This window comes from Lagenorhynchus albirostris, chromosome 1 (assembly GCF_949774975.1).
Source record: "Lagenorhynchus albirostris chromosome 1, mLagAlb1.1, whole genome shotgun sequence".
NCBI lineage: Eukaryota > Metazoa > Chordata > Mammalia > Artiodactyla > Delphinidae > Lagenorhynchus > Lagenorhynchus albirostris.
Window position 1 is genome coordinate 153,830,668 of NC_083095.1, and position 13,499 is coordinate 153,844,166.

General features: G+C 50.5%; 1 protein-coding gene across 1 annotated transcript; it reads left to right on the forward strand.

Annotated features, from left to right (window-relative positions):
- The first annotated feature begins 821 nt into the window (after nt 1-821).
- AEN (apoptosis enhancing nuclease) lies at nt 822-12,709 on the forward strand. The gene is made up of 4 exons (XM_060156273.1): nt 822-915; nt 6,004-6,580; nt 8,978-9,178; nt 10,142-12,709. The coding sequence occupies exons 2-4, from the start codon at nt 6,068-6,070 to the stop codon at nt 10,376-10,378; spliced, it is 951 nt and encodes a 316-aa protein (XP_060012256.1). The 5' UTR covers nt 822-915; nt 6,004-6,067; the 3' UTR covers nt 10,379-12,709.
- Nucleotides 12,710-13,499: the final 790 nt, after the last annotated feature.

The following is a 13,499-nucleotide window of genomic DNA, read 5'->3' on the forward strand; positions in this document are numbered from 1 at the left end:
CTGAGTACATTTGCGATGCCACTGCTGCTTGCACAATGGAGCTAGAAGGAATCTGACTGCGTTGGTCTTTGTTTGGACCTTCGCTGTTTTCCCTTAATTTCTTGAAATGTCAATTTCCTTAATCGTAAAACAGAAATAATAGTACACATCTCAAAGGGTTCGTCAGATTAAAGGGGTGTATTGCCTGGCACTCTGTTAATGCTCACTTAATAAATGCAAACTCATTGTTATTGTTTTTTATTATTCACGTTGCACTGTTATCTGTTAACCTCTGTTACTGCCCCAAACCATGAACAACTAGAGTCCCCAGCGATTGTTCTTATTCTGTGTATCCCAATGCCGAGCCCATAGTAGGAACTTATTACTTATGAGTAAAGTATCGCAAAAGGATAACTGAAAAAGTAGCGCCGAAGGAGCAAACCTGACTTTTAAAAATCTTTTTTTTAGTGGCCATCGTGTATATTATTTCACCGAAACCCCTCGACACCCGAGGAGGTAGGAGTTATTCCTGTTCCGCAAATGTGGGTGTGTACTCTGTAAGTCAGCCTGCCTTTAGTGGCACGGAGCTCATAGGAGCCCGCATCCCGACCCAGGGAGCGGGATGGATTGGACAAAATTGGGAGCAGAAGTGGGCGATAGGAGGCCACGATCCCCTCCAACCGCTTGAAAATTTCCCGCGGGCTGGGCCAGCCTTGGGCACAAACCACACCCCTCTAGGAGTCCCCGCCCCTTACGCTCCCAAGCGCCAACCCGCAGCGAGCCAGGCTCCCGGCCAATCAGAAGAGGACTTAGGCGGGCGCTGCTGTTCAGCAAGCCAACAGGCTGGCGGCCGGAGCAGGGCTTGCCCGGGCGTGTTGGAGCTGCAGGTTCCCTGGACGCCACGTGCTGGCGTGAGAAGACTCGCTGGGCTTTCAGGTGATTTCGGGGACCATGCTGGGGATCGCGGGGTGGGGTAGGCTGACGCGACGTGTCCCCGGCCACAGGGCCCCGCGCGGTGTGTCCGCCCCCGGCTTGTGGCGGGGGACGCCCGGCCGGGCCGGCCCGGCTCCCGGGCTCCCCAAAGTGCAGGCCTGGCCCCGGGCGCCGCCTGGCCCCCATCCCGCCCTGCTCGGGGTTCTCGGGCCTGAGTGGGCGGCGCTGGGCGATGGGACTCGGCCTGGTGGGCGTCTGCCCGGCCGCCGCGACCAGTGAGTGACCAATGCCTCAGTCCTTCCCTGGGTGAGGCCGGGCTCCTACACGTCACTCCTCGGAACGCCGGCGCCGGGGGAGATCGTGCAGGGCTCTCCTCTGTTCTCGTCTTGTGAACTTTTTAGTAGCACAGGGGATCTTATCGACCAAGCTTTTCTCAAATTAGGGCGATTATTAGTATCATGGCAAGGGGGTGAGGCCGCGCACTCTTTGAAATACAGATTCCAGGCCCCGTTTCCACAAATGGCAGTTACGAAGATGTGGGGAGTAGGCCTGGAAATCAGCCTTTTAAACAGACGCTTTAAACAGACTAGGTTGGGGAAGCCCCTAACCTAGTTCAGTGCTGGATTTCATAAACACTCGTTTATAAGTTAGGAGACAGTGCCTTGGTCCAGTTGATCTAGCTCTTTAGGGCCAGAGCAGGGTCTAGAACTGCCCACCTTCCTGATCAGCCAGCAGGTTGGTGGCCCTGAGGCCACTGGGAATTCTGACTTCGAGGTTCCTTTGGGCCTTTGCCCAAAGGCCTGGTGGCTGCTGATTCAAAGTGCTGGTTCTGGGCTGGAGAGAGATTTGTTTGCCTCACTGAAATACTTTTATTTGAGTAAAACTTCTCCTGAGCTTCCCTGAGCTCCATGTGGGAGCCCAGGATGAGAAAGGTGTCCTCTTGATGATTAATTGTTGGTTCTGACGTGTCAGCTATGTCAGGGCATGTAGAGAACTGCTTTCATCTCTTGCAGCACAGGGCCAGGGCCACAGAGACCTTTTTTCTCAGGGATCCTAATTTCTGGCTTCTTTGAAACCTTGCCAACAGTGTTAGGGAGGCCACCGACCCTTGTCCTGGCCTCAGCTCCTGACCTGTAGGGTCCTTAGCCATCTCAGAGAAGGGAAAGGGCCCTCCTCCCCTACAAAAGTCAGTTATTAATGGGTCTCTGTCTAAGGCCTCCCCATTACTGGGCTGAGACAAATTGAGGTTCTGTATTTGTCAGCCTTAATATGTGACTTGTCAATATGGGGAAGTTGATTACAGTTAAGAGCCCTTTTAAAAAGGAGAAGACTTCTTGGGGAAGGGTTAAGCAAGCAGAGGGAGGATAAGTCAGGATGGGTCACCGTGCCTCCCCCTGGCCCAGGCATCACTAAATGGCAGTTCATCTCCCCTCCTATTTCTCTTAGCCTCTGCTGCTATTGCTCAGATTCGTATGTTCTCCAGGTTTCTTCCTATATGGCAGTTGTGATCCCCCTCACGCTAAAACTCTAGGGAGATTGGTTCCCATCCACCTCTGGATTAAGGCCAAACTTTCACCACTCTCCATGAACAGTTCTTTCTCACTGTCCACACTGCACCCGTCTCCTCTCCCCTTACCTCCTTGCTTTCCAATTGCTGCACCAAACTCCTTGCTTTCCCACAATGGATGTGCTTTGCCTCCTGGACTCTGTGTCTGTGTTTTTTTCTGTCTGGATGCCCTTCCCTACCTGGGCTCCCTGGTAGACCTTTCTGAAACCCTTCAAAGTGTCCCCTCCACTGCCAGGGCTTTTCTAACCTAGCGCTTCTGCTTTTTAAATACCTGGCCTGATGACTCAGGCATGGGTCCTTTGTCCATTGCTCCCATCCTGAGCCTACTCTTGTAAGTTCCTGACTATCTCTCTTCCGACCAAACCAGAGTTCCCTGAGGATGTGGTCACTTCCAGCACTGTAGTCCCCACAGTCTGGCAGATTGCAGGCCTGGTGTCAGCTTCTGGAGAGGATCCGCTCCATGCCAGGTTCCGGGCTGGCTGTAGGAGAAGGGACAGAGACAAACAAAGCTCTCTACCTGCCTTCATAGTGCTCTGAGGTAGGCTGTATGTAACTGTTGACTTTGAAGAGTGCAGTAAATTCTCTGATTGTGCTGCCAGAGCAGAGAGGGGTGAACTTCTTTGCTCCCCAGTTAGACTGTAATTGTCCGGGGTCAGGGCTACTGTGCCATGTTTCAGTGACCTCCCTAGGTGCCTTTGGGGCTCCCTCGCTTGACCCGCCGAGACCAGTATAGGGACACCACCTTGGGGTAGGAAAAGCCACCAGAGTGTGATGGGCTTCCCAGAGTGCAGGCAGAAGGTGGAGTGGTAAAAAGCGGACAGGGGCAGTTCCTCCAGCCAGGCCTACCTTGTGCCTTACGCCCAAATGGCATCAGGCTGAAGGTGGGCCCCTCCTCCTCAGCCCTGGGGTACTTTTTTCAGGCCTTTGCCCCTAACATGTCCACTGATTCCTCTCACTTATACCTCGAGGGCTACTGTTCCACGTTCATGCAGACTTAACCTCTTCAGCCTGTCCTGCTTCCCTGGCACTTCTCACGCAGCCCTTCACACGCCTTCTGCTCTGTTTCTGTCTCTGCAGTGAGACTCAACTCTTGGAGTCCAGGATCTTTCTTTGTAACTCTCTGCCCAGCTCTTGCCACAATTGGGAACCCAGAGGCCTCAGTGTGACATTAGCCTGTGCAACCCGGAGGATTGTTCCAGAAGGGCTTCCTGGAGGATGTAGAAAGGGTAGGGGGGATGTGAGTGGGAAGGGAGGCAGGAGGAAGGCCTGTGGGTTGGGAGTCCAGGCTGAGGCAGCTCTGGCCTGGGAAGAACTGGTTACCAACCATGAGCAGGGGTCTTCACCTCTGGGGGAAAGGGAGCATATAATACATGCCAGGAGGGAATTCCCCTGTGGTCCAGTGGTTAGGACTCGGCGCTTCCACTGCTGTGGCCTGGGTTCAATCCCTGGTTGGGGAACGAAGATCCTGCAAGCCAGGTGGCCATAAATGAATGAATGGATGGATGGATGGATGGATGGCCCGGATTCAATCCCTGGTTGGGGAACTAAGGTCCTGTAAGCCACATGACCAAAAATGAGTGAATGAATGAATGAATAAATAAATAAAATAAAATAAAAAAGCAAATTATTAAAAAGGCAAAAGGGACTTCCCTGGCAGTCCAGTGGTTAAGATTCCGTGCTTCCAATGCAGGGTGTACGGGTTCGATCCCTGGTTGGAGAACTGAGATCCCACATGCCGCTCAGCCAAAATAAATAAATAAATAAAAGGCAAACAATAAAAAGATAAAGTCCTTTAAATATATATATATGTATATGCAGGGAGCATATAATATATGCAGTTTAATGGGGATTTGGCCACAATTCAAATATACACTAACCAAGGGAAACTTGGGACATGACACTCCTGACTCCACAGAAAATCCCTTTGTTCCTATTAAGAATAGTTGATTCAGGAGTTAAGGATGAGCAGCTAAATTTTATCCAGATGTACTAGGAAATAGCATTTTCATGAATACAGATGCAACTAAAATTGGTCACCTATAAAGCTTTTAAAGGCTACATCAAGGTATATAGTCTTGACTAAAGACAGATTAATGAACCAAATGACTAATAATTAGTATTCTTAATAATAGGGTGGGGGAGGGAAGGATTGGGAGTTTGGGATTAGTAGATGCAAACTATTTTGTATAGCATGGATAAACAACAAGGTCCTACTGTATAGCACAGGGAACGATATTCAATTTCCTGTGATAAACCATAATGGAAAAGACTGTGAAAAAGAATGTATATATACATGTAACTGAGTCCCTTTGCTGTACAGCAGAAATTAACAACATTGTAAATAAACTATACTTCAATAGAATTAAAAAAAATAAAGCATAATTTTAAAAAATATATGCAGATCCTAGCACACATGGATTGTGCCTTTTTCTCTTCACAAGGGAAGGGTAGTAGGGCCATTTTACACGCAAAGAACCTGAAGTTCAATAGTTAGGTAACTTATACAGAGCTGAGTTACCCTGCTCTGTCTACTTCAAAGCGCTGGTTTTCTGGTGTGTTCTACTGGCTGACTTAGTACAGCAAACAAGATGAGGTTTTCCAGGCTACATCCTTCACTGTTGGGAAGATGCCGGACTTATTGCATGGGATTTGCAAACCCATGTGAACAACAAATATTTCCTGTGGCAGTGGTGTGTGACAGCATTTCTTTACAACCCAGCGTTCAGGGATGGAGAGCTTGTGGGAGGTACCACAGGAATCTGCAGCACTATAGGTCAGGGCTTTTTCTGTTTCTCTTTTAGAGTTGAGCTGGTTAACCAGCACACCAGTGCCTGTAGGCTTCAGTGATTAAACTACATGTCCAACTGTATTTAAATGTTTGTAGACAGTGTTGTGATGAGTGAATTAGAAGAAAGGCATTTAATAGATTACATCATTTTAGTTAACCCATACCAATAAAATACAACTATTGTGGCCTTCCTGTGAAATATTTTCTCCAGGTTTTGCTGTGGGTCTTGCGTTCACATTTCATAAGGTTTTTGTTTTTGTTTTAAATAGGATATCATATATATGCCATTTCTGTAACCTTTATTTTCTCATAGCCATACCTCTAGAATGTTTTGATGCTAATGGTATTGGAGGTAAGCTATGGCTTGGAGGTTGCGAGCATGGATTCTGGGTTCACATCAGCCTTTGTCTATGTATTAATCGGGCAAGTTACTTAACCTCTATGCCTCAGTTTTTGTACCTGTAATATGAGGATAATAATGCTTTGTTCAAGTTGTTGGGAAGATTGAGTGATTCCATGTAAAGTACTTAAAACAGTGGTTTTGGTATCGATTGTATGAGTGTAATTACTATTAACATAGGTCCTTGACTCCACCTGGGATGCTGAGACAAAGTGTAGGGCTCTGGGGCGGCCTGGCAGTAGAGCACTGCAGGGAGGGAGGAAGAGAGATGGAGGGGCAGGGCTGGCCTGGGACACTCCTCACCCAGCCCCTCTGCCCTATGTGTTCTCTCCCCAGGCTGCTACCCTGTAGGCAGATTACCTCCCAGACCTCCCTTGCCCTGAGTGGTGAGCTGATTGGGATGGTGGCCCGGGAAGCTTCTGAGTCTGCCCAGTGCCTGTGCCCTTCCCTGGCCAGCCTGAATGCCAAGGATGTGCTTCGGAGGAAACACAAGAGGAAGAGCCGACAGCACCAGCGGTTTATGGCCCGGAAGGCCTTGCTGCAGGAGTATGGGTTGCGGACCACACCCCCGGAGCCAGGATCCTCCCCAGGCACCGAAGCCGCCAGCAGTGTGAGGCAGCGTCCAAGGGCTGAATCTGGAGATGCCCAAGGCAGCAGAAAGCCCACCCCCAGAGAATCTGCTGGGCCCTTGCCCAGCAAGTGCGTGGCTATCGACTGTGAGATGGTGGGCACGGGACCACGAGGGCGGGTGAGTGAGCTGGCCCGCTGCTCCGTGGTGAGTTACCACGGCGAGGTCCTCTACGACAAGTACATCCAGCCTGAGATGCCCATCGTGGATTACCGCACTCGCTGGAGCGGCATCACCAGGCAGCACATGCGCAAGGCCATCCCCTTCCAGGTGGCCCAGAAAGAGGTGAGGGCAGGGCTGGGGGCTTGGGGGCAGTGTGATGGGCTGGGAAGAGCAGCCCCGGGCCTGAGTCAACACTTAGCCACTAGAAGCGAGAGACCATTGGGAAGTTACTTAACTTCTCCAAACAGTGGGTTTCCTCTCCATAGAAAAGGGTGAATAGAAATCCTTCCCTACCTGCGTGGAAGGGGTGCTGGGGTGTCCCACGTGATAGTGTTTATGGAGAGGCCGCGCCAGCTGTAAGATGCGAAACAGCTTCTTTTCTGTTATGAAAGCACTATGTGTCTGCCTAAAATTTGTAAGGCCCACAGTGCTGTCACCTTCAGGTGTTAAATGTTTTGGTATTTTTTTAATGTTAGTTTTTCATTGCTTTGAAAAAAATTAGTGTTGGGACCACACTGACATGCCAGGAATTCCTAAACGTCCTCGAGCATAGGAAACACCTTAATCCTTATTAATGATCTTGGATCCTTGTCCTCGGATCCCTCCATAGAGATTCTGATCCTGCAGGTCTCTAGGCCTTGGGAGGGCTCTGATGTGTGTGTTCCTAAAAACTGTCATGCTGTGTAAACTTGCACGATAAAAACCCCAGAGCTGATGGGGAAAAGGGGTTAGGGACACAATGCCCAAAAAACTTCATTAATGACACCCCAAAAATAAAAAGATAGAAACCTAATAACAGTGGGAGCACAGTTTTGCACAGGTTGAGTGGTTGAGAAATGCGTAAGTACAGCACTCTGCCTTGAAAGACCTGGGGCGCTCGGGGAAGTGGGTGTCAGGGGGGTGGCGGCTCGCACTGTGGGAGGGGTTGAGAGAATTACCTGAAGTCAGGAAGTGGGAAGCCAGGTGCGGGCAGCACGCTGGTGAACTGCGCTGGCTGGTAGACTTGCAAGGCGTGGGTGCTTTCTGGATTCCCCAGTGGCTCTGCTCAGCTAGGTGAGGTTTCTGCATTCACTTTCGTCCTTCTGTTTCTCAAGGGCGAAATTTGCATTATTCTCAAGTCACATCCTAATATATCAACCGTGTTGGAACATTTTTCATTTTCAAACCAAGCGTTGTAGCAGAACTACTTAACATTTCTGGTTTATTCTTGGGATGAGGTGCATTTAGGAAATACTAATATAAGTCATCTTGTGTCTTCCTTTTTCACATAAGATAGACGCTAAGGATTTCTTTCAAAAGGTTATTAATCAAGCAGGTTGATCAGGAATAGAAGCAGCAGGAAGGGAGGTAGGTGGTGAACCCTCCAGCTCCCTGTTGCTTCCCTCAGCCTGCCAAGAGCTGGACCACATTGGATCTGCCTGGACTTGGAGCCAGTGTGGAGTGTGCTGGGTGCCTTCCCACCACGTGGCTTGTGTTGGGGTGTGTGTGTGTGTGTGTGTGTGTGTGTGTGTTATGGGGGGGTGGTGACTAGAGTGGGGTGGCCCGTCCCTACCACTAAAGTCTAAATGCACCTTATCCATATGCCGTGAAGGCTGAGTTTAGCGATAAACCATGCGTCACCAGCAGAGGCAGCTGTGGGAGGCTGGTGGCGGGTGATAAGGAGATGTCCATGGCCCTGGACATGGCCTCCCTAGGGCCTGAGGACGGCGGGAGGCAGGAAAGAGAAGCACGCATTGTGTAGCTGGTGAGAGCTGAGCCAGAGAGCATGTTTTGAGGGTGAGAAGTGGGAGTCCTGTACAGCAGAGGGGCAAAGGGATAGAATCCTGAAGATAAGGACCGTTCCATTAATGCTGTAAAAGCTGCCATTGGTGATACGTCTCCAGTGCCTGGCACAGTTCTGGGACTTCACCCTGACACCCTCCTGTGTGCTGAGCTGGCACAGAGCATCACTAGTCCAGGCAGACATGGTTCCTGCGTGTTACCATGAGCTCACAGTGGGGGCAGCCAGACAGGCCACGCGGAGCTGAATGTGTGCTTAGAAAATGTGGTGAATCCCCTGAAGGAGAGAACAGCGGGGGTCCTGATGGCGTTGGGGGAGGCCTGCTGATGTGTAAGCTGAGACCTGCCATGAGAGGAGTTGGTGGGGGTGGGGGGTGCCGGGGGGCTGGCGAGGTCTTCCGGGCTGAGAGAGAAGAGCCTGTGCTGGCAGGAAAGAGTGCTTGTATGGGGTCACTTACCCATCCAAGAGCCCCTAATGCTCACTACCACCCCACCAATGCCGTTGCCAGCTTTCCTGTTTTGCAGATGTGCAGGAAGCTTAAACGGCCCCCTGATTATAGCAAGTAGTGAGTAGAGGGTCTGGATTCAAGCTCGGGGCAACTTGGTTGACAGTGGAGCCCGTGGTCGCCCCTCTGCGCTGCCTCACTCCAGAGGGGTCCCCGCGCCCACTGGTCAGGGTGTCAGGATGTGTCTTGTGCCCGCCTGACAGTGGGGCCTTCCCGACTCCTCCTCTGTTCACAGATCCTCAAGCTCCTGAAGGGCAAGGTGTTGGTGGGGCACGCCCTGCACAATGACTTTCAGGCCCTCAAGTACATCCACCCTCGGGGCCAGACCCGGGACACCACTTATGTCCCCAGCCTCCTCAGCCAGCCCAGCCTCCACGCCCGGACCCGCATCTCTCTTAAGGACCTGGCCCTGCAGCTGCTGCACAAGAAAATCCAGGTGCGTGGTGCAGGGGGGCTGGGGGAGTGAGAGGGCCTGGCCTCCATGCTGGCCTGGCCACGGACAGGCCATGGGCTGTGCCTCTAGCCTGCCAGTCCCAGTCCTGGGGCTCCCGCATGTCCACACAGCCCTGGGTTTTTTCTCTCCGTCGCCCTCCTTCCCCAGTGCTTTGTGACAGCCAGCCACACCCTCCGGGCTGCTGTCTTTCAGATCTGTCTCCCACCTAGTTCCTGGCTCTGTCCCCACGCTTGCATGTAGAACCCCATCTCCTGCAGCCTTCGGTCAGGGGCAGCTGATCACTCTTGCTCCTGCTGTGCTTCACATTCATAATTCCATCTGCTCCTCAAGGCTTTGAAGCAGGGATTTTTTTTTTTAAAATAAATTTACTTATTTTATTTATTTATTTTAGGCTGCATTGGGTCTTCGTTGCTGGGCGCAGGCTTTCTCTAGCTGCAGAGAGCAGGGGCTACTCTTCGTTGCGGTGCGCGGGCTTCTCATCGCGGTGGCTTCTCTTGTGGAGCACAGGCTCTAGGCACACAGGCTTCAGTAGTTGTGGCACACAGGCTCAGTAGTTGTGGCTCGCGGGATCTAGAGCTCAGGCTCAGTAGTTGTGGCGCACGGGCTTAGTTGCTCCGCGGCATGTGGGAATCTTCCCTGACCAGGGCTTGAACCCGTGTTCCCTGTGTTAGCAGGCGGATTCTTAACCACTGTGCCACCAGGGAAGCCCTGAAGCCGGGATTTTTAACCAGGTTTTCTATTTGAGGAAACGGGCTTCAAGAAGCTAGGCTTGTGGTACAGCTGGGATTCTAGCACTTGTCTGTGTGACTAGGACCCATGCCCTTCTCGCTGTACCAGGCTGTACACCCGCATTCTGAGAGTATGCATCTCTGGGCCAGGACCCAGCCCGGGCCGCTGGGCTCCCACCAGGACTGCAGGCAGTGATGCGTAGGCTCTCGTCCGCAGGTGGGCCAGCACGGGCACTCATCGGTGGAAGACGCCGTGACGGCCATGGAGCTCTACCGGCTGGTGGAGGTGAAGTGGGAACAGCAGGAGGCCAGCAGCCTCCAACCCCACCCTGAGGACAGAGAGCCCGACAGCAGCACAGACATGGAGCAGTATATGGAGGACCAGTACTGGCCGGAGGACCTGGCCCAGGGCACCAGCAGAGGAACAGGAGAGGCACCGGGCAGAACGGAGTGAGGGAGGGGAAGCTCCACTGGAGAGCGGGGACCAGGAGAGTGGCTGGGGCCGGATGCCACCAGTGTCCCCCAGGGCCTAAAGTGTTGGGACCATCTGCCCACAGCACAGTCCCCGATTCTGTGGTTTTGCTGATGGCACTTTATAGGCACCATGAAAATGGCGGGTGGGCTATAGCTGCTTGAGCCTAGCAGGAGTAGGGGATGCGCCGGCAGACTCCCCACCCCCAGGCTGTGCTCTCTAAAGGGATGATCTCTCCCTCCTTGGGGGTGGGTGGGGTGGGTGTCCCTATTCAAGAATTCCCTTGTCTCGCCCCAGTGACCTGGGGTAAAGCTCTCTTCCTGTTGTCACCATCTACCTCTTCCTCCACAGTCATTTTCAGGAGAATAACTACGCCCTGAAGCTACAGAGTTAAGGCCACTCAAGGGTCATTTTGTCCCTTTCTCTCAGAACTGGAAGCCTGGCTGTAGCCATCGTAGGAGCTGCCAGGCTACAATGGAATAGCAGAGACCTCAGCTCGTGGGGAGCTGGGTCTTCACTTGCTCGCCACCAGAACTCACCAGGCACTATTCTGGGAGGAGGGAAGGCAGATGAGCTTTGGGTGGAGACTCGCATATGTATTTTGACCCAAGTCAGGCATTCCTCCTGCCCACCCAGCGCTAGGCTCTCTTAAGCAAAAGTCTGAGAAACAAGACAGCGGTTTGAATTCTGGGACCCCTGTGCAGAATTGCCCACAGGGATCTTTATTTATTGAGAGCAAGGCCACGGGTCTGTAGGGGAGCAGAGGGCGGGTCCACTGGGGCCGGGCCGGGCATTGACAGCTGTGCAGCTGTTGCACTCGGGTGGGTGTCCCCAATCACTGGTGGTTGGGTTTTCTCCAGATTTCTAAAAATGTTCTGTGTCAGGATTCATCCCCTACCCCTCTTTCCTTGTTTCCTAAGGGGCAGTTTGGGGGTATTGGGGTAACCCGGAGCTCAGGTCACACAGAACCTTTGAGCCCCATCTTTGTTCACTACTCAATAGCTTTGAGACTCAGGCAAGTGTGTGACTTCACTCTTGAGTCTGTTCCCTCATCTGTAAAATGGGGATAATAACACCACCTACCTCACAGGTTGTTAGGAGGATGAAGTGCTGAGTGCTTGGCCCAGTGCCTGGCGCCTAGTAAGCTGGACCGGCTGTGTTTTCTTTAAGGATCAGTGTTGGGCTTTCCGGGTAACACCTGAACACGCCCTCAGGTTGAGTGGCTTTGACCCAGACAGGACTGTCCTCGTGGCTGTTCCAGCAGGTGGGGCACAGGCTGCTGAGGACAACTCAGAGGTTCCGGGCTCTCACCGTTCCCCGGGATGCTTGGATTTCACGTCAGTCTGAGCAAAGCAGCAGGGCCAGGAAGGGAGAGACACTGAAACCACGCAACTGCAAAAGCAGGGCCGCAGATTACTCTGGGAGCTGGCTGAGTCACTGACCACGCCTCGCCTGGCTCCAGGACTTTGTTCTAGGTTCCTTAAACATCTGTAGCTGACGCCACACTCACAGTTGAGAAGTAGCTTTGGTTCTTTGGTCTGTGGGTTGAGGAAGGATGGAACTGCTAGCAGTGGGGAGATGTACTGGGTTTAAAATCAGCTTTGTTGTAAAACCTGGAAAAAAACTCAATTAGAAAGTGGGTGAAGTGGCCTTTTCTTTGAATTCTTCAGCTAGGGTGGGAGGGTGGCTTGGGGGAGGGATGGTGGTGATGCTGGGGCGCTGAGTCTTGCTGGCTGCTTTGACCTTTGAGGTGGGCGGCTTTCAAGATGATGCTTTGGGATGTAGCAAGAAAATACTACAGAATTTATAGTTTATTATTTTTTTCCTTTATTTTTTTTAACATCTTTATTGGAGTATAATTGCTTTACAATGGTGTGTTAGTTTCTGCTTTATAACAAAGTGAATCAGCTACACATATACATATATCCCCATATCTCCTTCCTCTTGCGTCTCCTTGCCACCCTCCCTATCCCACCCCTCTAGGTGGTCACAAAGCACGGAGCTGATCTCCCTGTGCTATGTGGCTGCTTCCCACTATAGTTTATTTTTGAAAATCTTATAACTGCCCTAGTATAGAGCACAAGTTTATTAAACTTCTTTCTCTTTGAAGGTACATACTCACTTTTTTTATTTTTAAAAACTTTTTTTAGTTTTAAATATAAAATACACAATATAAAATTTACCATCTTAGCCATTTTTAAGGGTAGAGTTAAGTAGTGTTAAATATATTCACAATGTTGTGCAACCTGCCTCCAGAACTGTATTATTTTGCAAAACTGAAACTCTATACTCATTAAACAATAGCTCCTCATTCCCTCCTTCTTCCAACGGCAACTACCGTTCTTTCTGTTTTTATGAATTTGATTAGGTACCTCATGTAAGTGGAATCCTACAGTATTTGCCTTTTTGTGTCTGGCTTATTTCACTTAACATAATGTCCTCAGAGTTTGTCCCCGAGGTTGTAGTATGTGTCAGAATTTCCTTCCATTTTAAGGCTAAATAATAATTCATTTGTATGTATATGACACCTTTTGTTCATTCATCCATCCATACATCAACAGACATTTGGGTTACTTCTCCCTCTTGGTTATTGTGAGTAATGCTGCTGTGTCTCTCCAGGACCCTACTTTCAATTCTTTTGGGTATACATCCAGAAGTGGGATTGCTGGACCATGGTAATTGTGTTTGTTTATTTATTTATTTTTGGCCGCACCGTGGCTTGCAGGATCTTAGTTTCCCCCGACCAGGGATTGAACTCCGGCCCACAACAGTGAAAGCTCAAGTCCTAACCACTGGACTGCCAGGGAATTCCCTGTGTTTCATTTTTTTGAGGAATCTCTATACTGTTTTACACAGTGGCTGCACCATTTTACATTCCCACCAACAGTGCACAAAGGTTCTAATTTCTCCATATCCTCACCGACACTTGTTATTTGTGGTCTTTTTGATAATAGTCATCCTGACAGGTGTGAGGTGATATACCTCGTTGTGGTTTTGATTTGCATTTCCCTGATGATTAGTAATGTTGAGTATCTTTTTCACATATTTATTGGTATATAGTTTATTTTTAACACATTCTTTTTTATGTTTTAAAAAATGTATC